Raw genomic sequence first — 21,959 nt, forward strand, 5'->3', positions numbered from 1 at the left:
TAGTTTCCGTATTAAATCAAATGAATCACAAATACGCTGCATTTTGGTCCGCTCCTCCTTCCCACAACGAAAGCCGTGACACATTTGCTATCTAACTGAGAGTCTCCTCATTGAAAACATCCAAAGTTCTTCAAAGGTAAATGATTTTATTTGAATGCTTTTCTTGTTTTTGTGAAAATGTTGCCTGCTGAATGCTAGGCTTAATGCTATGCTACCTATCAATACTCTTACACAAATGCTTGTGTAAATATGGTTGAAAAGCATATTTTGAAAATCTGAGATGACAGTGTTGTTAACAAAAGGCTAAGCTTGTGAGTGAATATATTTATTTCATTTCATTTGCGATTTTCATGAATAGTTAACGTTGCGTTATGCTAATGAGCTTGAGGCTATGATTACGCTCCCGGATACGGGATTGCTCGACGCAAGAAGTTAAACACATTAATCAGTACTGTAATTCATCATGTACTTTCAGCATCCATAACTGCATCTGGTCAATGTTCTTCTGAACCAGGTAAAAGCAAGAGAACACTCACCAAAACAACAGATTCTCATTTTCTTGTGTTACTTTTTGATATTTATTTTTTTACTTTAGATTATTTAGTAAATCTTTTCTTAACTCTATTTCTTGAACTGCATTGTTGTTTAGGGCTTGTAAGTAAGCATTACTTGTAAGTAAGCATGTGACAAATAAAATTTGATTTGATTCAGAAAATTAGATCAAGCCTGTGTTTTCTTGGCTCTACTTGGAATTCCTTAAACAATGTAGCGGGTCTCTTTTTCAATAGAATAACAATCTCTGTGTGTACTCACGTGTGTTCTAGTACTCACAGGATGGACGAGGCGGGCTAGGCACAAAGCCTTGGATTCTTTTCAAAAGAACTTTGGCCATTACCATTACAGGTCTTATTGGTACCAGATGGGTCAAGGGATGCAGAGCGGGTCACAGAGTGTACACACTGGGCCTACATCGTAATAAAACAACCACAATCCTTTTGAGTCTAGACTGTACATTGCACATGAGGTCTCCATCCACACCATTTCCTTAACATTTCATTATCTTTGAGACTATTATCAAAAGACATGAGTTACTGTCCTTTGCACATATTTTATTTGATTGATTCATTTAGTGACGGAGAGGGTTCCTATGAGACAAATGTAGGCTTATTTGCTCAAAACTTATGAGGCCAATATAGATCTGCCTTGAGTGGACCTAATGGCCTATCCAAATACAAGGGAGAGTCCTTACAGAGGCCATTCTTCTCTTCAATCTCACAAAGCCTTGCTGTTGGACAACTATGTTGCTGAGAGACAGTGTTGCCGTTGATGCGAGTTCAGTCCACTCTTGAAATCTCCGTGCTGACATGGGCGTTTCTTCTCTCAACCAACACATGGTTTCATTCAAGAGAACATCAGCGCTTTGCATTTCTTAACGACACGTTCCAGAAATGTTCAAATTAGCCCCTTGTAACTGACTGGACGCCATCAGTCCAGAGCAACGAGGGAGATTATGGAAAGTATCTGGAGAAGTAATTAATGGCAGATGTGTGGGTCTAGTTGCGGTGGGGGGGAGGCCTAGTTACACAACCAGGGCTTTGTAACGTAACCCCTCATTTAACCCTCCATTTGGCAATTGGCTGGCATCTCAGAAATGCTGGGATAATGAATGGCCCCTGGAAAGGTTTAGACACCCTTAAGGGACTACAGATGAAAATGATCCGGCTGGCTAAATCTGGCACAGTTGCAGAAATGTTGACCAATGTGCATTGCTCATGTTAAGTATACTTAAAATGCTGAATCTGCTGATAAATGACATGAAGAAAATGTCTGTTCCTCGTGGCTAAATTTGAACTTCAATGTCCAAAGGGATGTGATACTATCATCACGATCACAGCATTTAGGAATGAAATCATGGCACTGAGATAATGCCGTTATGATATCCATGACACTATGCAGTGATCCAGCAACATTTTCATACAACCAGTACAGGGTACCAGCGCCTAAATCACTGAACTGAATCAGGTTATAGACCTGCTCAGGGGCAGAGCAGCAGCTGGTATCTGCTAATCTCCAACCTACAAACGTCTTTTTGAGCCAAACCGCTGGTTAGCTGGTTAGCCATGATGACTATACTGGCGATGACTGCCACTGTGACAAGCCTGCATAAAAGTTCATAGGAACTGCAGGTCCTGAGAGGTATCCTTTCATTTCTACATTGGTTATTGGTAGAAACCGATGCCTCATTTAAATGGGTGAAATGAAGCAAAAACAAGTGATTTGGAATGGCACTTATTCAGAGTCCAAGTCTCCAGTCCCTGCCCACCCACCCCTACATCCATGCAGATGCTCAGAGTGTGAGAAAGCTGGAGGGTGTGAAGGGGGTGATGGGAAAAACTCACTGGGTCATGGGACAAGTAGGGCTCATAACAAAAGTATGATTGGGGAAGCACTATGTATTTGCATGCACATACAATGTCCAATAGTGGCATTACCACTCCATTACCAGTACATCCAACCAGTGTCTTTGGAGAGATTCTTCACAGAGGACGCAACTTGAAGTGTCAATGCACACATTCTCCAAGCTGAGAGGGAGCTTCCTCCTTGTCTAATCTGACACCAGGCAGGGCCTGGATGACGGGACTGCCCAACTCGTCACAACCGACCCCCACTGGACGGACAAGCCCTTGCCACAGAGACAAAAGGTCCCATTGTGCTGCCAAATGCAGGTCATCCCCTCTGCTCTCATTGGTCTGGTCCCAGTCACAGCTCCCAGCCTGCGGTGCCTCCCAGCTATATCAGGCAGAGGGAAAGAGAGACAACTCTCTCAGACATCTCTCTATGATGTCTGTTGTGACAGTAATGGGATGATGCTCCATGATGTGTATCCACACCAATAGCACAGCCCTATGTAGAGTCTGTACCCAGATAGTATTGCTGGGGAGCTGCCCCTCACCCCAAGATCCAGAAAAAGAGTTAACCTGTTTGGGATAGGGGGCAGCATTTTCACGTTTAGATGAAAAGCGTGCCCATAGTAAACTGCCTGCTACTCAGTCCCAGGTGCTAATATATGCATATTATTAGTAGTATCTGGATAGAAAACACTCTGAGGTTTCTAAAACTGTTTGAATGACGTCTGTGAGTATAACAGAACTCATATGGCAGGCGAAAACCTGAGAAAAATCCAAACAGGAAGTGGGAAATCTGAGGTTTGTAGTTTTTCAACTCTTGGCCTATCGAATATACAGTGTCTATGGTGTCAATTTGCACTTCCTAAGGCTTCCACTAGATGTCAACAGTCTTTAGAACCTTGCTTGATGCTTCTACTGTAAAGGAGGGGGGAATGAAGGGGATTGAGTCAGTGGTCTGCCACGAGCTGGTCACGCACGTTCACGTGAGAGTTCCATTGCATTTCTGAAGATAAAGGAATTCTCCGGTTGGAACATTATTTAAGATTTATGTTAAAAACATCCTAAAGACTGATTCTATACTTCATTTGACATGTTTCTACGAACTGTAATATAACTTTTTTTGACTTTTCATCTGAACTAAGTGATCGCGCATTGAGCATTTGGATTACTGGGCTAAACGCTCAAACAAAAAGGAGGTATTTGGACATAAAGATGAACTTTATCGAACAAATCAAACATTTATTGTGGAACTGGGATTCCTGAAAGTGCATTCTGATGAAGATCATCAAAGTGAAGTGAATATTTATAATGCTATTTCTGACTTCTGTTGACTCCAACATGGCGGATATCTGTATGGCTTGATTTGCTGTCTGAGCGCCGTACACAGATTATTGCATGGTTTGCTTTTTCCGTAAAAAAATGTTTAAATCTGACACAGCGGTTGCATTAAGGAGAAGTGTACCTCTAATTCTGTGCATAACACTTGTATCTTATATTAAAGTTTATGATGACTATTTCTGTAAATTGATGTGGCTCAAAATCACCGGATGTTTTGGAAGCAAAACATTACTGAACATAACGCGCCAATGTAAACTGAGAACTTTGGATATAAATATGCACTTTATCGAACAAAACATACATGTATTGTGTAACATGACGTCCTATGAGTGTCATCTGATGAAGATCATCAAAGGTTAGTGATTAATTTGATTTCTATTTCTGCTTTTTTGACTCCTCTCTTTGGCTGGAAAATGGCTGTGTGTGTTTTTGTGACTAGGCTCTGACCTAACATAATCATATGTTGTGCTTTCGCTGTAAAGCCTTTTTGAAATCAGACACGATGGGTAGATTAACAAGAAGTTTCTTTCATTTGGTGTATTGCACTTGTTAATGTTTGAAAGTTACATATTTCTAAAAAAAATAATAATAATTTTGCGTGCTGCCTTTTCAGCGGAATGTTGTCGAGGGGTTCCGCTAGCGGAGGTCAAGAGGAACTGTGCAAAAAAAAAACTCTGGATAAATTAGAGTGGGAGCGAAAGGGGGACTGGGAAGGATTGTTTGCTGCCTGGAATGATATGTTGGTTTAGTCAGGTGTCTGGGACAGGACAGATCAGCAGGTAGCTACAGGTAGCCTAGTGGTTAGAGTTGAACTAGTCACTGAAAGGTTGCCAGATCAAATCCCTGAGCTGACAAGGTAAACATCTGTCGTTCTGCCCCTGAACAAGGCAGTTAACCCACTGTTCCTAGGCTGTCATTGAAAATAAGAATTTGTTCTTAACTGACTTGCCTAGCTAAATAAAGGTAAAAAATTATGTGTGTCTGTGACAGATAATGTGGCTATTTCTACTTGGAGTATAAGATATAAAAGACATGAAATAAACCAAATGTCAACAGGCAAAAAATGTGATCAATATATTCCAAGAAAGAAACAGAGCTGTTCAGAGAAAGCCAAGAACATTGGCAATTAGGGGGTAAAAAGATGGAGTATGTGGTTTGAAAGAAGCAATAGGTTACTGGCACCAGAATGACCCATCGGTGCTTATAGCCCATAGTGGTGCTGAGAAGTGCATAGTTCTGAGGTATCAGCACTTCATGGGGGAAAAAACAGTCATCCTTCACTTCCCCTTTCCACTGTGCTCCCCACATTCCAGACATTGCTGGCAAAATGCATTTCTCTCTTGAGGTGGAAATATGAACAGAAAAATAAGATCAGGTCCTTTGGACTGTTTCCACCGAGCCCTTTTTCCTCAATGTGTGCCATTTGATACCATAATGCTGGAGATGCGCTGCATGAATTTAGGGCAACTACTACAGTTGGCCAGTGCACTAAATCAAAATAATTGGGGGCGACTTTAGTATGCAACAAACCATGGTTCAGCTGATGGTTTCAATTAAGCCTTCTAATGAAATGAATGGCCCTAAAGCTGTTGAAATTGAGTAGTAAATCACAGGGCGACTGTAAAACAACTTTTATGAGCGTTGGCGATGGCGACATGTGGCTTGTTTTGGTTCGGTAACTTGAGAGTGAAAGCCTTGAGTATTGTAACAGTAGAGCTAACGGAGATGCCCTGCCAAATGCAACAGGGGGAAAAGTAACATTTTAACAATTTACAGAAGCAACCCCCCCCAAAAAAAATCGGCAAAACTAAAATGATGACACAATGGCATGTTCATCCCCTAGCAACAGTTTAAATTGAAACACAACAACAACATCTGGCCTTGGGGAACTGACAATGTACAATTAACATGACAAATGATCCAATCAGGCTCCACTTAACATCACAGACCTGGGAGATAAGTGCACCTGCCACAGTGGAGACAAGGCTGTCCTAATATCAGTATGTACCGTTCCTACCGGTTGACTGCCTCTCAAAAAAAGCCTTAATCCCAAAACAACCGGTTAAATTGGCTTTGACTTTCTGGTTCCAGTAGACTGAATCAGATCATTCATACAATTTCCCTGTTTGGCAAACATATGCACATATTTTGTGCATTGACACTGATGGTTGTGGTAAAGGGAGGGATAACCATAACCAATTGAGACTTACCTTGGAGCATGCATCTGTACGCGGACTCTGAGATGGCGTAGATGTGAGGGGGCATCTCGTGTCTCTTCTTCCCCCTGTACATCTCTATGATGTTCTCGGAGTAGATGGGGAGGTACTTGTAGGGGTTGATCACCACACAGAATAGGCCAGAGTACGTCTGCAGGAGAAAGAAGATTACGTCATTCAGTGTGAAAAACAGGGAATCTGAAGACACCATGATTTGATATCACCTTTTTTTGTAACATTTACTAATACACGTTTGCCAGGTAAAGAGAAACCATCTGAAACAATTGTGGACCAGTTGTCATGTAATGAGAAAGAGCTAACAAATCCCTTCAGTGCCCCACAGGGAATCACCACTATCACCATTTACTAATGATGATGAAGCAAATCAAAGTTTATTTGTCACGTGCACCGAATACAACAGACCTTACAGTGAAATGCTTACTTACAGGCTCTAACCAATAGTGCAAAAAAGGTATTGGGTGAACAATAGGTAAGTGAAGAAATAAAACAACAGTAAAACGACAGGCTATATACAGTAGCGAGGCTATAAATGTAGCGAGGCTACATACAGACACCAGTTAGTCAGGTTGATTGAGGTAGTATGTACATGTCGATATGGTTAAAGTTACTATGCATATACAGTGGGGAGAACAAGTATTTGATACACTGCCGATTTAGCAGGTTTTTCTACTTACAAAGCATGTAGAGGTCTGTAATTTTTATCATAGGTACACTTCAACTGTGAGAGACGGAATCTAAAACAAAAATCTAGAAAATCACATTGTATGATTTTTAAGTAATTCATTTGAATTTGATTGCATGACATAAGTATTTGATACATCAAAAAAGCAGAACTTAATATTTGGTACAGAAACCTTTGTTTGCAATTACAGAGATCATATGTTTCCTGTAGTTCTTGACCAGGTTTGCACACACTGCAGCAGGGATTTTGGCCCACTCCTCCATACAGACCTTCTCCAGATCCTTCAGTTGTCGGGGCTATCGCTGGGCAATATGGACTTTCAGCTCCCTTCAAAGATTTTCTATTGGGTTCAGGCCTGGAGACTGGCTAGGCCACTCCAGGACCTTGAGATGCTTCTTACTCCTTAGTTGCCCTGGCTGTGTGTTTCGGGTCGTTGTCATGCTGGAAGACCCAGCCACGACCCATCTTCAATGCTCTTACTGAGGGAAGGAGGTTGTTGGCCAAGATCTCGAGATACATGGACCCATCCATCCTCCCCTCAATATGGTGCAGTCGTCCTGTCCCCTTTCATCCCAAAAAGAATGATGTTTCTACCTCCGTTGTTCACAGTTGGGATGGTGTTCTTGGGGTTGTACTCATCCTTTTTCTTCCTCCAAACACGGCGAGTGGTGTTTAGACCAAAAAGCCCTATTTTTGTCTCATCAGACCACATGACCTTCTCCCATTTCTCCTCTGGATCATCCAGATGGTCATTGGCAAACTTCAGACGGGCCTGGACATGCGCTGGCTTGAGCAGGGGGACCTTGCATGCGCTGCAGGATTTTAATCCATGACGGCGTAGTGTGTTACTAATGGTTTTCTTTGAGACTGTGGTCCCAGCTCTCTTCAGGTCATTGACCAGGTCTTGCCGTGTAGTTCTGGGCTGATCCCTCACCTTCCTCATGATCATTGATGCCCCACGAGGTGAGATCTTGCATGGAGCCCCAGACCGAGGGTGATTGACCGTCATCTTGAACTTCTTCCATTTTTGAATAATTGCGCCCACAGTTGTTTCCTTCTCACCAAGCTGCTTGCCTATTGTCCTGTAGCCCATCCCAGCCTTGTGCAGGTCTACAATTTTACCCCTGATGCCCTTACTCAGCTCTCTGGTCTTGGCCATTGTGGAGTCTGTTTGATTGAGTGTGTGGACAGGTGTCTTTTATACAGGTAAAACAGGTGCAGTTAATACAGGTAATGAGTGGAGAACAGGAGGCCTTCTTAAAGAAAAAACTAACAGGTCTGTGAGAGACGGAATTCTTACTGGTTGGTAGGTGATCAAATACTTATGCCATGCAGTAAAATTCAAAATAATTACTTAAAAATCATACAATGTGATTTTCTGGATTTTTGTTTTAGATTCCGTCTCTCACAGTTGAAGTGTACCTATGATTAAAATTACAGACCTCTACATGCTCAGTAGTACAGAGAACAGTCTATGACTGGGGTGGCTGGCGTCTTTGACAATTGTTAGGCCCTTCCTCTGACACCGCCTGGTGTAGAGGTCCTGGATGGCAGGCAGCTTAGCCCCAGTGATGTACTGGGCCGCACGCACTGCCCTCTGTAGTGCCCAGCGGTCAGAGGCAGAGAAATTGCCATACCAGGCAGTGATGCAACCAACCTCTCGATGTTGAAGCTGTAGAACCTTTTGCGGATCTCAGAAAGCATGCCAAATCTTTTTAATTTCCTGAGGAGGAATAGGCTTTGTCGTGCCCTCTTCACGACTGTGATGTGTTTCGACCATTCTAGTTTGTTGATGTGGACACCAAGGAACTTGAAGCTCTCAACCTGGTCCACTACAGCTCCTTCGATGAAAATGGGGGCGTGCTCGGTCCTCCTTTTCTTGTAGTCCACAATCATCTCCTTAGTCTTGGTTACGTTGAGGGATAGGTTGTTATTCTGGCACCACTCGGCCAGGTCTCTGACCTCCTCCCTATAGGCTGTCTCATCGTTGTCGGTGATCAGGCCTACCACTGTTGTGTCGTCTGCAAACTTAATGATGGTGTTGGAGTCGTGCCTGGCCATGCAGTCGTGGGTGAACAGGGAGTTCAGGAGGGGACCTAGCAAGCACCCCTGGGGAGCTCCAGTGTTGAGGATCACCGTGGCAGATGTGTTGCTACCTACCCTCACCACCTGGGGGCGGTCCATTAGGAAGTCCAGGATCCAGTTGCAGAGGGAGGTGTTTAGTCCCAGGATCCTTAGCTTAGTGATGAGCTTTGAGGGTACTATGTTGTTGAACACTGAGCCGTAGTCAATAAATAGCAGTCTCTCATAAGTGTTCCTTTTATCCAGGTGGGAAAGGGCAGTGTGGAGTGCAATAGAGATTGCATCATCTGCGGATCTGTTTGGGCGGAATGCAAATTGGAGTGGGTCTAGGGATTCTGGGATAATGGTGTTGATGTGAGCCATTACCAACCTTTCAGAGCACTTCATGGCTATGGACATGAGTGGTACGGGTCTGTAGTCATATAGGCAGGTTGCCTTTGTGTTCTTGGGCACAGGGACTATGGTGGTCTGCTTGAAATATGTTGGTATTACAGACTCAATCAGGGACATGTTGAAAATGTCAGTGAAGACACCTGCCAGTTGGTCAGCACATGCCCGGAGCACACGTCCTGGTAATCCGTCTGGCGCCGCAGCCTTGTGTATGTTGATCTGTTTAAAGGGCCTACTCACGTCGGCTACGGAGAGCATGATCACACAGTCGTCCGGAACAGCTGATGCTCTCATGCATGCTTCGGTTTTGCTTGCCTCGAAGAGAGCATAGAAGTGGTTTAGCTAGTCTGGTAAGCTTGTGTCACTGGGTAGCCCGCAACTGTGCTTCCCTTTGTAGTCTGTAATAGTTTGCAAGCCCTGCCATATAAGACGAGTGTCGGAGCCGGTGTAGTATGATTCAATCTTAGCCCTGTATTGACGCTTTGCCTGTTTGATGGTTTGTCGCAGGGCATGGCAGGATTTCTTTTAAGCTTCCAGGTTAGAGTCCCGCAGTTTGAAAGCGGCAGCTCTACCCTTTAGCTCAGTGCGAATGTTGCCTGTAATCCATGGCTTCTGGTTGGGGTATGTACGTACAGTCACTGTGGGGACGAAAAGGAGTGTGAGCTGCTTAGTGGACAGTGACTAAGCACAAACAGAATAATATTCTGACCTTGGCCTGTATGGTGGTGGAAGGACAATGAAGATGTGAAAGGATACATACAGGTGGCGTAGAGGGAATGAGAGAACGAAGATCGTTGCTGGTCCGTATCAAAGTAGCCTAATGATAAGGTTGACCTTCAGTTTGCTGCTACAGGCACTGAGAATAAAGCATTTCCATCATAATGATTGGGCATCATAAAAAGACTGGTTGCCTCTGGTTCAGAGCCACCGCGCACACTGGCCGAGATTTATTTTCCCTTATCTCTCACTCTCCCCCTGACCTCCAAAAAGTGATCATACAGAAACAGTCTCTGTGATATAGATGCTGCTAGGAGGATGGCTGCCAAAGTGCTGCACCATTTGAGATTCCTCCCACATGGCACTCACAGCTTTCTCCTCCTCCGCCACCAGCTCATTGCATCCGGCTGAGAGGACGGCTCTTTATTCAGTGCAGTCCAACATACTCAAGCCAGGGAATGAGTTACGCTGTGTGTGATGCATTGTAATAACCCGAAACAGAGAGCAACAAATCTGATCTCTTTAACACTAATGCAGACCTCTAAATGGGGGTCGTTGCAGTTGCGTACAAAACTGCCATATCATCCCTGCAGACCAGGAGAGGGTTAATCCCTGTCTACAGTCTGCCGGCCAGGATATTCCATTAACCAAGTAAGAGGGGGGACGGGTGATTATGCAGAAGGGTCAATTTCCCATTCTGCCGTTCTCTCTGTGTCCATGCACCCTTTATCTCCATCTCTCAGTCCCTCTCTCTCGGTCAGTCCAAGCTTGGCTGGGCGGCATAGACACATTCATGTAACTATGTCGTGTTGGGGCAGGGGAGGCAAAAGACAGGGGGCTGCAGAGGGGCCCAAGGTCGGCTAACCAAGTTGCTGAGCTGGAACAATGGCGGTGTGGCTGCGGCATACTGGTGGGGGGTGGGGGTAGCGGCAGGGTCCTAGTTGAAAGACTCATGCGGAGCAAAGCTCACCGCCACAGCTGTCGCCTGCCTGCAGTGGGAAATGCGATTGTGAGTCACACACACTCCTTCTCCTCTGGGAGGGAAAACAAAGTTGTCCGCTCACACACCAGCTCGCTGCTACACCTCTTATCTCAGTCTTTGGACCACAGGGGACTTTTACTGTACTCTATTTGATTGCAGCATGACTGGGGTTTGTGGCATTGTGTTATGTGGTATTTAAATAATGCCAATATATTGAAGGTCATGATGAATGGAAATGAGACAATCACCATCACCATTGTAGAATGTGATGAACGGTCCCTTTGAGGCGACACGTGGTGCAGTAATTTTGGGGGATATCATGGTGTGCATTAGGGAGGGGTGAGTGGGTCACCAGATGGCCAGTCTTTCATATGTACACAGACAGATCCCTCGGAAGGGCAGAGATATGCTCTAGCCTGGTCATGGTCCAGCCACAGCAACAACAAGCTCAGGAGGAAGCAGAGATTTGTTGTTCAAATCAAAATCAAATCAAAGTTTATTGGTTGCGTACACAGTTTAGCAGGCGTTATAGCGGTGCAGCGAAACGCTTATGTTACTAGCTCCTAACAATGCAGTAAAATGTCCAAATTAAAATGTCAAGAAAGACACACCACAAAAGGAAGAAATCAAGAACAGCGGGACGAATGTTCATGAGTCACATTGGGGGACTAGGTTGCTTTTTGGGGAGAAAAACTATGGATGCAGGGGTCACTAGCAAGGGGTATGTGGCTACACAGTAGTAACTAACATTCTTGTGCAATTCATCTTGGTGCACTGGTCAATGAGTATGTATGGAGTTATGGAAGAGATTCCTGCAGAATCCACAGATCCCCACATAGTTGCAAGCCTCACCTTTAGCTGGCAGCAGAGTCGGGCCAGCGGACACACCACACCGCCTGTCGCCCCTTCCCCTTGCCCGCCACAGTGGGTGCAGCGCCAGGCAGACGGATCAGCACTCCGGCTGGCGCAGCCCAGACCCAGAGGCAGCAGTGGGGTCGGGGAGAGATTGGACTCGGCTGCCCAGCCTGGATGGCACCCCCTGGGGAGTACTTGGTGGATTAGTGGGGCTCTGGGTCTGCAGGCGGGGGTGAGACGTGTAGGAGGTATATGAAGGGAAGGAGGCCTTGGCGAAGAACCTGTCCCTCTCTCTCAATACAGTAGAGATCGGGGTGAGACGCCGGCCAAGAAAATATATATCTCACACATCACGATGCCTTAGGTAGAGGGAGGCGTGAGCCAAGAACCTGTCTCTCAGTACAACAAAGTAGTGTACCCAGATAGCCAGGCTGTGGTTAACAACGGAGAACTCTGACACAGTTGACTAGGTTCCCAGTTCTCCGGAAATGTCCAAGTGGTCCCCCGTGCCAAGCCCAAGCTGAGCGTAGCTGAGCAACGGCAAGAGTTGAGGGCCTCTCCATGGAGAGTGGATGTTTTCATTCTCATTCTCAACATTGTTCCGTCTGCAAAGCTTAGCTCAGTGCCACTCCGTTTTAATTGTCATAGCATATTGAAAAGAGGCGATGATTATGGAGAATAGAATTTTCAAAGGGTTTATAGAGAGAATGGTCTAATATTGTTCACTATGAGCAGTGCTTCATTTCCAGTGCTCCAATAGCATTGGGGTCTGAGCGTGGGAGGAGACCAACGGCGCACTAGTGCAGAACAAGCAGTTTTGCTCCATCTACACAGTGTGTGTGTTTGTGTGCTGTGTTTGCATACTGATCTCTGCCTCATACTCATCCCAGCGGTCCTGTGACCAGGCTGCGAGTCTGAGGCATCAGGCAGGAAAGGAGTGGTTTGGGTCCCGTCTGTCTGCTTATGGGGACTTAAAGAAAATATTCTCTTGATATTGTTTATGGGAAAAACATAACTGACGCACTGGTTTCAATTGAGAACAGACACCCATGCTCCAGTGAAATCCAGGCTTAGGGGAGACTGAAGAGGGGATGTCTGCAGATGAAGGTAACCAAACATCAACTGAAAGCTCCAGGCCTTGGGCCGTCTTCCCAGTCTGCACTGTTGCAGTACAAAGGATACAGCAGATACTGTTACTTAAAAGGTTACAGAAACACATGCATTTAATAACACATCACACATTCAGCCCAAAAGCTAGCCCTTTCCTGGGGGCATTGAGGTTGGCCACAGACCACAAGGGGAAACGAGAATGCTATGCAGCTGACCAAAACCGAGTGCTGAGCAATTAGTGCTTTCTGAGGTCGGTTCGGTTTCGGTTCGATTACAAAAAAAACATTTCACTGTTTCGATTTTGATTATTAAAACGTTAAATGCGCTGTGCATTATGTGGGTTAAATGCTGTAACAACACACAATAAAACAATAAATAAAAGTCCCATGATGGTAGTGACTGTCCATTACTGCTTATCACCTATTAACCTTCATTCACATTACTTTACTCAAATATCTCACTTGTTGTGTATATTAAATGTGTTTTATTTGATGACTATTGTTTCATTCCAAGTCATCATCTCATCTTTATAGAGCTGCTGCCTGTATTGTCTGACAAAAATCACTATTTTGTAGATCTTCAAAGTGAATAAGGCACGACTGCTGAATACCAATTATCAATCATTTAGATCATGCACTTTCAGGTAGAGACACCATGAGGAGCAAACAGCTGCTCTCTATATCCTCTCACAATCATTATTTTATCTCTTCTGCAGCAGGCGTAAAAGAAACACAGACCGGACAAGTAGATGCGCAATGGATTATGGCCATTGTAGTTAATTACCATATCTTATGTGCTAAACTATGTGGAATATTGGCCCTGTTGGAAACTACAACTCCCTACTACATTGCACAGTTCAGGCTGTATCTGATTAATTTCTAGAGAAACTGTGCAACATGCGTATTGAGCTCACAGGGGGGAAAAAAATGTTTATTGCTCAGTACTACCAAAAACAGACATCTGGAGGCAAGTGTCCTTCCTTACCACCTCAACAGCCTCTGTTCAATACGCACCTGGAGCACATCAGCTTTGTTGAGGATTGAGTTAGTGGCAGTTTCAAAGTGGGACTGTTCCCTATGAAATGTCCCTGGCCTCTACTGTATTGGATTGCAAGGAGGGGATCTTAACCTGGTCGGCACCAGTCATGCTTATTAACCATTTTTGGCTCTGAGTGTCCTACAGTTCTCAGCCTATAACATTCTATCTCATTAGCATAGGGTAGTCAGGGGTCAAGAACATGTGGCACCAGGAGAGTTCAGGATCGGCAGAGGTCCCTGTATACCTTGGTGTTGTTCTTTTATGACCGGAGTGCATATGAAACCTATTTTACAAGAAAGAAACTGCAATGTACAGCCTCGCAAAAACAAACCAATATCCTTCAGAGACCGTTTTTTTTACCCTGTGACCTGAGAGTCATTAAAGTCACAGGATCATACATCAACCAAAACACACAGTACTGTGCAAAAGTTTTAGACAGGTGTGGAAAAAAACTGTAACGTAAGAATGCTTTCAAAAATACACATGTTAATAGTTTATAATGATCCATTAACAAAATGCAAAGTGAATGAACAGAAGAAAAATCTACATCAAATCAATATTTGGTGTGACCAAGCTTTGCCTTCAAAACAGCATAAAGTCGTCTCGGTGCACTTCTAGGTACACAGTTTTTGAAGAAACTCAGCAGGTAGGTTGGCCCAAACATCTAGGAGAACTAACCACAGTTCATCTGTGGATTTAGGCAGCCTCAGGTACTTCTCTCTCTTCATGTAATCCCAGACAGACTTGATGATGTTGAGATCAGGGCTCTGTGGGGGCCATATCATCAGTTTCAGGACTCCTTTTCTTCTTTACGCTGAAGATAGTTCTTAATAATTTTCGCTGTATGTTTGGGGTCGTTGTCACGCTGCAGAATACATTTGGGACCAATCAGATGACTCCCTGATGGTATTGTCTGATGGTATCTGCCTTTACTTATCAGCATTGAGGAGACCATTCATGCTGACCAAATCCCCAACTCCATTTGCAGAAATGCAGCCCCAAACTTGCAAGGAACCTCCACCATACTTCACTGTTGCCTGCAGACACTCATTTATGTACTGCTCTCCAGTCCTTCGGCGAACAAACTACCTTCTGTTAGACAAATATTTCAAATTTTGACTCATCAGTCCAGAGCACCTGCTGCCCAGTTCCTGTGTTTTCATGCATAGTTGAGTCGCTATGCCTTGTTTCGGAGGTATGACTTTTTGGGCGCAAATCAACCATGAAGGCGACTTCTGACCAGACTTCTCCGGACAGTAGATGGGTGTACCAGTGTCCTACTGTTTTCTGCCAATTCTGAGCTGATGGCACTGCTGGACATCTTCTGTTTGCTAAGGGAAGTAAGCATGATGTTTCTTCCATTTGCTGCAGTATGTTTCCTTGGCCGACCACTGTGTCTACGCCCTCAACGTTGCCCGTTTGTGCTTCTTTGTGCTTCTTCAAAAGAGCTTTGACAACATATCTGGAAACCCATGTTTGCCTTGAAATTTCGGTCTGGGAAAGACCTTGCTGAGACACTGGCTTGTAGGCCTCTCCAGGTCTCACACTCATTGTGAAATTTGGTGGAGGATCTGTGATGATCTAGAGGTGCTTCAGCAAGGCTGGAATCGGACAGATTTGTCTTTGTGAAGGATGCATGAATCAAACCACGTACAAGGTTGACCTGGAAGAAAACTTGCTTCCATCTGCTCTGACAATGTTCCCCAACTCTGAGGATTGTTTTTTCCAGCAGGAGAATGCTCCATGACACGCAGCCAGGTCAATCAAGATGTGGATGGAGGACCACCAGATCAAGAGCCTGTCATGGCCAGCCCAATCTCAAGACCTGAACCCATTGGAATGTGATCAAGAAGAAGATGGGATGGTCACAAGCCATCAAACAAAGCAGAGCTGCTTGAATTTTTGCGCCAGGAATGGCATAAAGTCACCCAACATCAATGTGAAAGACTGGTGGAGAGCATGTCAAGACGCATGAAAGCTGTAATTGAAAATCAGGGTAATTCCACCAAATACTGATTTCTGAACTATTCCAAAGTTAAAACATTAATATTGTGTTGTTTAAAAATGAAAATGAACTTATTTTCTTTATTCGAGGTCTGACAACACTGCAACTTTTTTGTTATTTTGACCAGTTGTCATTTTCTGCAAATGACCTAAATGACAATATTTGTATTTTGGGAGAAATGTTGTCAGTAGTTTATATAATAAAACAAAAATGTTAATTTTACCCAAACACATAACCATACATAGTTAAACCAGAGAAACTGATCATTTTGCAGTGGTCTCTTCATTTTATCCAGAGCTGTATATATAATGTTCTCTACATAATATCCTCTATATAATATCTATATATACAGTGCATTCAGAAATTATTCAGACCCCTTGTTCTAAAATGCATTAAATATTCCCCCCCCCCTAAATCTACACACAATACCCCAAAATGAACAAGAGAACACAGGTTTTTCGAATTATCTGCACATTTATAAAAAATAAAAAAATAAACAGAAATAACTTATTTACATAGGTATTCAGACCCTTTGCTATGAGATTCAAAATTGAGCTCAGGTGCTTCCTGTTTCCATTGACCATCCTTGAGATGTTTCTTCAACTTGATTAGAGTCCACCTGTGGTAAATTCAATTGATTGGACATGGTTTGGAAAGGCAGACACCTGTCAATATAAGGGCCCACAGTTGACAGTGCATGTCAGAGCAAAAACCAAGCCATGAGGTTGAAGGAATTGTCCGTAGAGCTCCAAAACAGGATTGTGTCATGCACAGATCTGGGGAACGGTACCACAAAATGTCTGCAGCGTTGAAGGTCCCCAAGAACACAGTGGCCTACATCATTCTTAAATGGAGGAGTTTGGAACCACCAAGACTTCCTAGAGCTGGCCTCCCAGCCAAACTGAGCAAACAAGGGAGAAGGGCATTGGTCAGGTAGGTGACCAAGAACCTGATGGTCACTCTGACAGAGCTCTAGATTTCCTGTATGGAGAAGGGAGAACCTTCCAGAAGGACAACGATCTCTACAGCACTCCACCAATCAGGCCTTTAGAGTAGAGTCGCCAGACGGAAGCCACTCCTCAGTAAAATGCCCATGACAGCCCGCTTGGAGTTTGCCAAAAGGCACCTAAAGGACTCTCAGACCATGAGAAACAAAATTCTCTGGTCTGATGAAACCAAGATTGAACTATTTGGCCTGAATACCAAGCGTCACGTCTGGAGAAAACCTGGCACTATCCCTACGGTGAAGCATGGTGGTGGCAGCATCATGCTGTGGGGATGGTTGTCAGCAGCAGGGACTGGGAGATTAGTCCGAATTGAGGGAAAAATGAACGGAGCAAAGTACAGAGTGATCCTTGATGAAAACTTGCTCCAGAGTGCTCAGGACCTCAGACTGGGAAGGTTCACCTTCCAACAGGACAACGATCGTAAGCACACAGCCAAGACAACGAAGGAGTGGCTTCGGGACATTTCTCTGAATGTCCTTGAGTGGCCCAGCCAGAGCCCAGACTTGAAACATCTCTGGAGACCTGAAAATAGCGGTGCAGCAACTCTCCCCATCCAACTTGACAGAGCTTACGAAGATCTGCTCAGAAGAATGGGAGAAACTTGGCAAATACAGGTGCATCATACCGAAGAAGAATCGAGGCTGTAATAACTGTCAAAGGTGTTCCAACAAAGTACTGCGTAAAGGGTCTGAATACTTATGTAAATATGGCATTTTTATTTTTTATAAATTAGCACAAATTTCTACAAAACTGTTTTTGTTTTGTCATTATGGAGTATTGTGTGTAGATAGATGGGGGGGAAAAAACTATTTTATACATTTTTTAATCAGGCTGTAACGTAACGAAATGTGGAAAGTGGTCAACAGGTCTGAATACTTTCCAAATGCACTATATATATAATATAAAGCTCTCAGAATAAAATGTATATCTCCCCCTCCAAACTGTGTCAGGGTGTAATTGTCTAAAATAGAAATACACTTCTCTGCAGGCAGCACATGCTGCTTCTAGGCTGTCATGACATGCTAACTACTAATTACAGCAGTCTACTTCCCCCTGGTAACTCATGCATTGCTTTACTTGATCTGAGGAAATGTGAAAAAATAACAAACTATGACGCCTAAGGAGGTTAAAATAAATGTTTTAAAAGAGTTGTAGGGAGAGAAAGAGATGGAGGGAGAGACAGAGGGAGAGAGGGAGAGACAGTGAAATGGAAGAGCGACAAAGGCATCCAGATTAGATTTGGGCAGTATACCGTATATACGTATACTGGGGTATATGGAAATAGTTCACAGTAGAGGTCGACTGATTAATCGGAATGGCCGATAATTTAGGGCCGATTTCAAGTTTTCATGATTTTTTTTTTTATATACCTTTATTTAACTAGGCAAGTCAGTTAAGAACACATTCTTATTTTCAATGACGGCCTCGGGAACTGTGGGTTAACTGCCTTGTTCAGGGGAAGAACGACAGATTTTCACCTTGTCAGCTCAGGTGGATTCAATCTTGCAACCGTACAGTTAACGAGTCCAACGCACTAACCATTGCACTCCACGAGGAGCCTGCCTGTTACGCGAATGCAGTAGAAGCCAAGGTAAATTTGCTAACTAGCATTAAACTTATCTTATAAAAAACAATCAATCATAATCACTAGTTATAACTACTAATCCAGTTTAGCAGGCAATATTAACCAGGTGAAATTGTGTCATTTCTCTTGCGTTCATTGCACACAGAGTCAGGGTATATGCAACAGTTTGGGCTGCCTGGCGTATTGCAAACTAATTTGCCAGAATTTTCCGTAATTATGACATAACATTGAAGGTTGTGAAATGTAACAAGAATATTTAGACTTATGGATGCCACCCGTTAAAATACAGAACGGTTCCATATTTCACTGAAATAATAAACCTTTTGTTTTCTAAATGATAGTTTCCGGATTTGACCATATTAATGACCAAAGGCTCGTATTTCTGTGTGTTATTATGTTATAATTAAGTCTGATTTGATAGAGCAGTCTGACTGAGCAGCAGCAGGCTCGTAATCATTCATTCAAACCTCACTTTCGTGCGTTTTGCCAGCAGCTCTTCACAAGCACAGCGCTGTTTATGACTTCAAGCTTATCAGCCTAATGGCTGGTGTAACCAATGTGAAATGGCTAGCTAGTTAGCTGGGTGTGCGCTAATACCGTTTCAAACGTCACTCGCTTTTAGATTTGGAGTAGTTCTACCCATGACGCTGCAAGGGCCGCGGCTTTTGTGGAGCGATGGGTAACGCTGCTTCGAGTGTCGCTGTTGTTGATGTGTTCCTGGTTCGAGCCCAGGTAGGGACGAGGAGAGGGACCGAAGCTATACTGTTACACTGGCAATACTATAGTGCCTATAAGAACATCCAATAGTCAAAGGTATATGAAATACAAACGGTATAGAGAGAAATAGTCCTATAAATACTATATTAACTACAACCTAAAACCTCTTACCTTGGAATATTGAAGTCTCATGTTAAAAGGAACCACCAGCTTTCATATGTTCTCATGTTCTGATTAAGGAACTGAAACGTTAGCTTTTTTACATGGCACATATTTTACATGGCACACATTTTTACATGGCACATACATGGCACATATTGCATATTGGCACATATTACTTTCTTCTCCAACACTTTGTTTTTGCATTATTTAAACCAAATTGAACATGTTTCATTATTTATTTGAGGCTAAATTGATTTTATTGATGTATAATATTAAGTTAAAATAAGTGTTCATTCAGTATTGTTGCAATTGTCATTATTACAAATATTACTTCTTTTTTCTTTTTAATCGGTCGATTAATCGGTATCGGCTTTTTTGGTCCTCCAATAATCGGTATCGGTATCGGCGTTGAAAAATCATAATCGGTCGACCTCTAGTTCACAGGATGGTTTTTCAATACCGTCATTGCCATTGAAACTATTTCTTTGAAGTTTAACACATTTGAATATTTGTAGCTACTTTAAGTAAATGCCTTCACTCAACTTGTGCAATCAGTTAGGAGATCAAGACTGCGTTCTTCATTTCACCTGTCACATTTTTCATAATGAAGCTTAGTCCCCAGTCACGTGGTGTATGTTTACATGTACACAACAACGACAGACCAGAGCCTTGTGAGTCACACGCTGTTGTGCAGCATGCGCCAGGTAGTGTAGTTACATTCACAACTAAATGTTTGCCAGCTAGATATCTTATAACTAAGTTAACTGCCTAAAGGTTGCTAAATGCTCTGCAGTTCTGCATTTTGTTTGCTAATTTAGTGGTTCGCTTCTTCGTTTGGTAACAACAGAGAATCCCCTCCCGGATCAAGAGCAGGGTTTCCTTTAGGAAAATGTGACCCTGGACATTTGACAGGCACAATTTACCAGGACATTTGATGAATTTACCCGACCCATATCCATTGGGTGCGTAACCTGATTAGGGCGTGCTCAGAATGACAGAAATCCCATTTAGATTATGGTCATTTATCTTAACAGAACACGCAAGTTGAGGATGCAATGACGTGCGTCCTTCTTACTGAATTCCACTGCACACTTTGAAGATGTTACATTTACTCTTTCTCAGCCAACAAGATGCGTAACGAACAGCAAAATCAAAAGCCCCTGTCAATCTACTACTCCTCATACTAGAAAAGTTGACCTATTCTATTGGTCAGCTTGTCGAGAAAGAAATAGCACAAAAAGACTGACAGTTGTGGGACGATAGATCCCAAATTCATACAACCAGCAGGAGGCCTAGGCCTAGAAAAAATTCTACAGCAATGAGTCTGATGCAACAGATCAGAACATTTCGCTTAAAATGTCGATAAACAATTATTTCTTCACATTATAACCACAGCAATGTGCCCAGGGCAGTAGACTACGTGTGAAAATTTGTTTCATAATGCAATTAGCGGTAAAATACAGTTAGAAATGTAGAAATTGGGGAATTCTAATATGCAACAACTAGCATGGGTTGCTAAAATGACTAGGATTGTCCCTGTGGCTACCGGACAATGAAAGAAAGTTGAAAACCAATAGAACATGAGAGAAATAGGCTACTGGTTTCAATGGCATATGGAAGTCTTTATGAAAGTAATTGCCTCCACAGATATGGTCAGATTTGCCTCAACTTTGAAGCAAACTATTTTCAACTATTTTCAACACACAATTTAGAATTAATGTGCAATGATTGGGCTTATAAAAGCGCTGTCTGACAGATTTACCGTTCAAAAGATCTGTATCTGTATGCTATGCATGTGTGCTAAATAAGATACATAACAAATATACACAAGTGCCAATTTCATCAAACTAAATTATGCAAATTAACCTATAGACCGAAGCGCATGACCAGTCAAATGTATTTACATCGACTAGTATTTCCATCAATGAATAGGCTAAAAAGCATTATTTCGCTATGGGGAAAAAAAATTCTCCTTGCCAAGGACAGGCCAGTGCCGATTTTATTTCTCTGCTTTTCACATTTGTTTATGGGCCAAAAGGCAGCTATCACCTGCTAACGGAGACCCTGATCAAGAGCCTTGCTGTCTAATATTTGTTTTGTTCATGCAGCAAACTGTGAGTAGCATTTTTTTTGTTACTTGTAGAACTTTATTAGCAGGGATGGCTGTCCTGCCAATAGTTTAGGATAAAATGTATAAAATGTTCGCAATGCTCTCGTTAGCATTTTGTTAGCATTCCCTATGGGATTTTACATGTACCTGTTAGCATTGCTAACCTGCGAATTAAAGATGCTCAGTTGAGTAGCCTAGGGGTAGCCTAGTGGTTAAGAGCATTGGGCCTGTAATCAAACGGTTGCTGGTTCGAATGCACGAGCCGGCAAGGTAAAACAAATCTGCCGTTCTTCCCTTGAGCTAGTCAGGTAACTCCCAAAAAAACAACTGCTCCCAGCATACATTAAAGCATAAATAAACCAAAAGTAGGCAAACTAAACACATTTCAGAAACCAAAAAATGGTGATTTCTGCATAGTGCATCTTTAAATGTGCAATACACATTTCGTTTGAATGCATTCAGTTGTGCAACTAAGTATCCCCCCCTTTCCCTTTTTGAAAATAGCGCCCTTAGTGTTCAGTGCCGGTAATTCGG

The 21,959-nt window shown here is 43.1% G+C and overlaps 1 protein-coding gene across 2 annotated transcripts in view; it reads right to left on the bottom strand.

Moving 5' to 3' along the window:
* Positions 1-21,959, bottom strand: part of LOC135537213 (myosin-10-like) — a 104,222-nt gene that overhangs the window by 77,108 nt on the left and 5,155 nt on the right. For both annotated transcript variants that reach the window (XM_064963409.1, XM_064963406.1), the window contains exon 3: positions 5,957-6,113. In XM_064963409.1, coding sequence (XP_064819481.1) covers positions 5,957-6,113 — 157 coding nt within the window. The remainder of the gene's footprint in view (positions 1-5,956; positions 6,114-21,959) is intronic.

The sequence above is a fragment of the Oncorhynchus masou genome, chromosome 5, assembly GCF_036934945.1.
Source record: "Oncorhynchus masou masou isolate Uvic2021 chromosome 5, UVic_Omas_1.1, whole genome shotgun sequence".
Classification (NCBI taxonomy): Eukaryota; Metazoa; Chordata; class Actinopteri; order Salmoniformes; family Salmonidae; genus Oncorhynchus; species Oncorhynchus masou.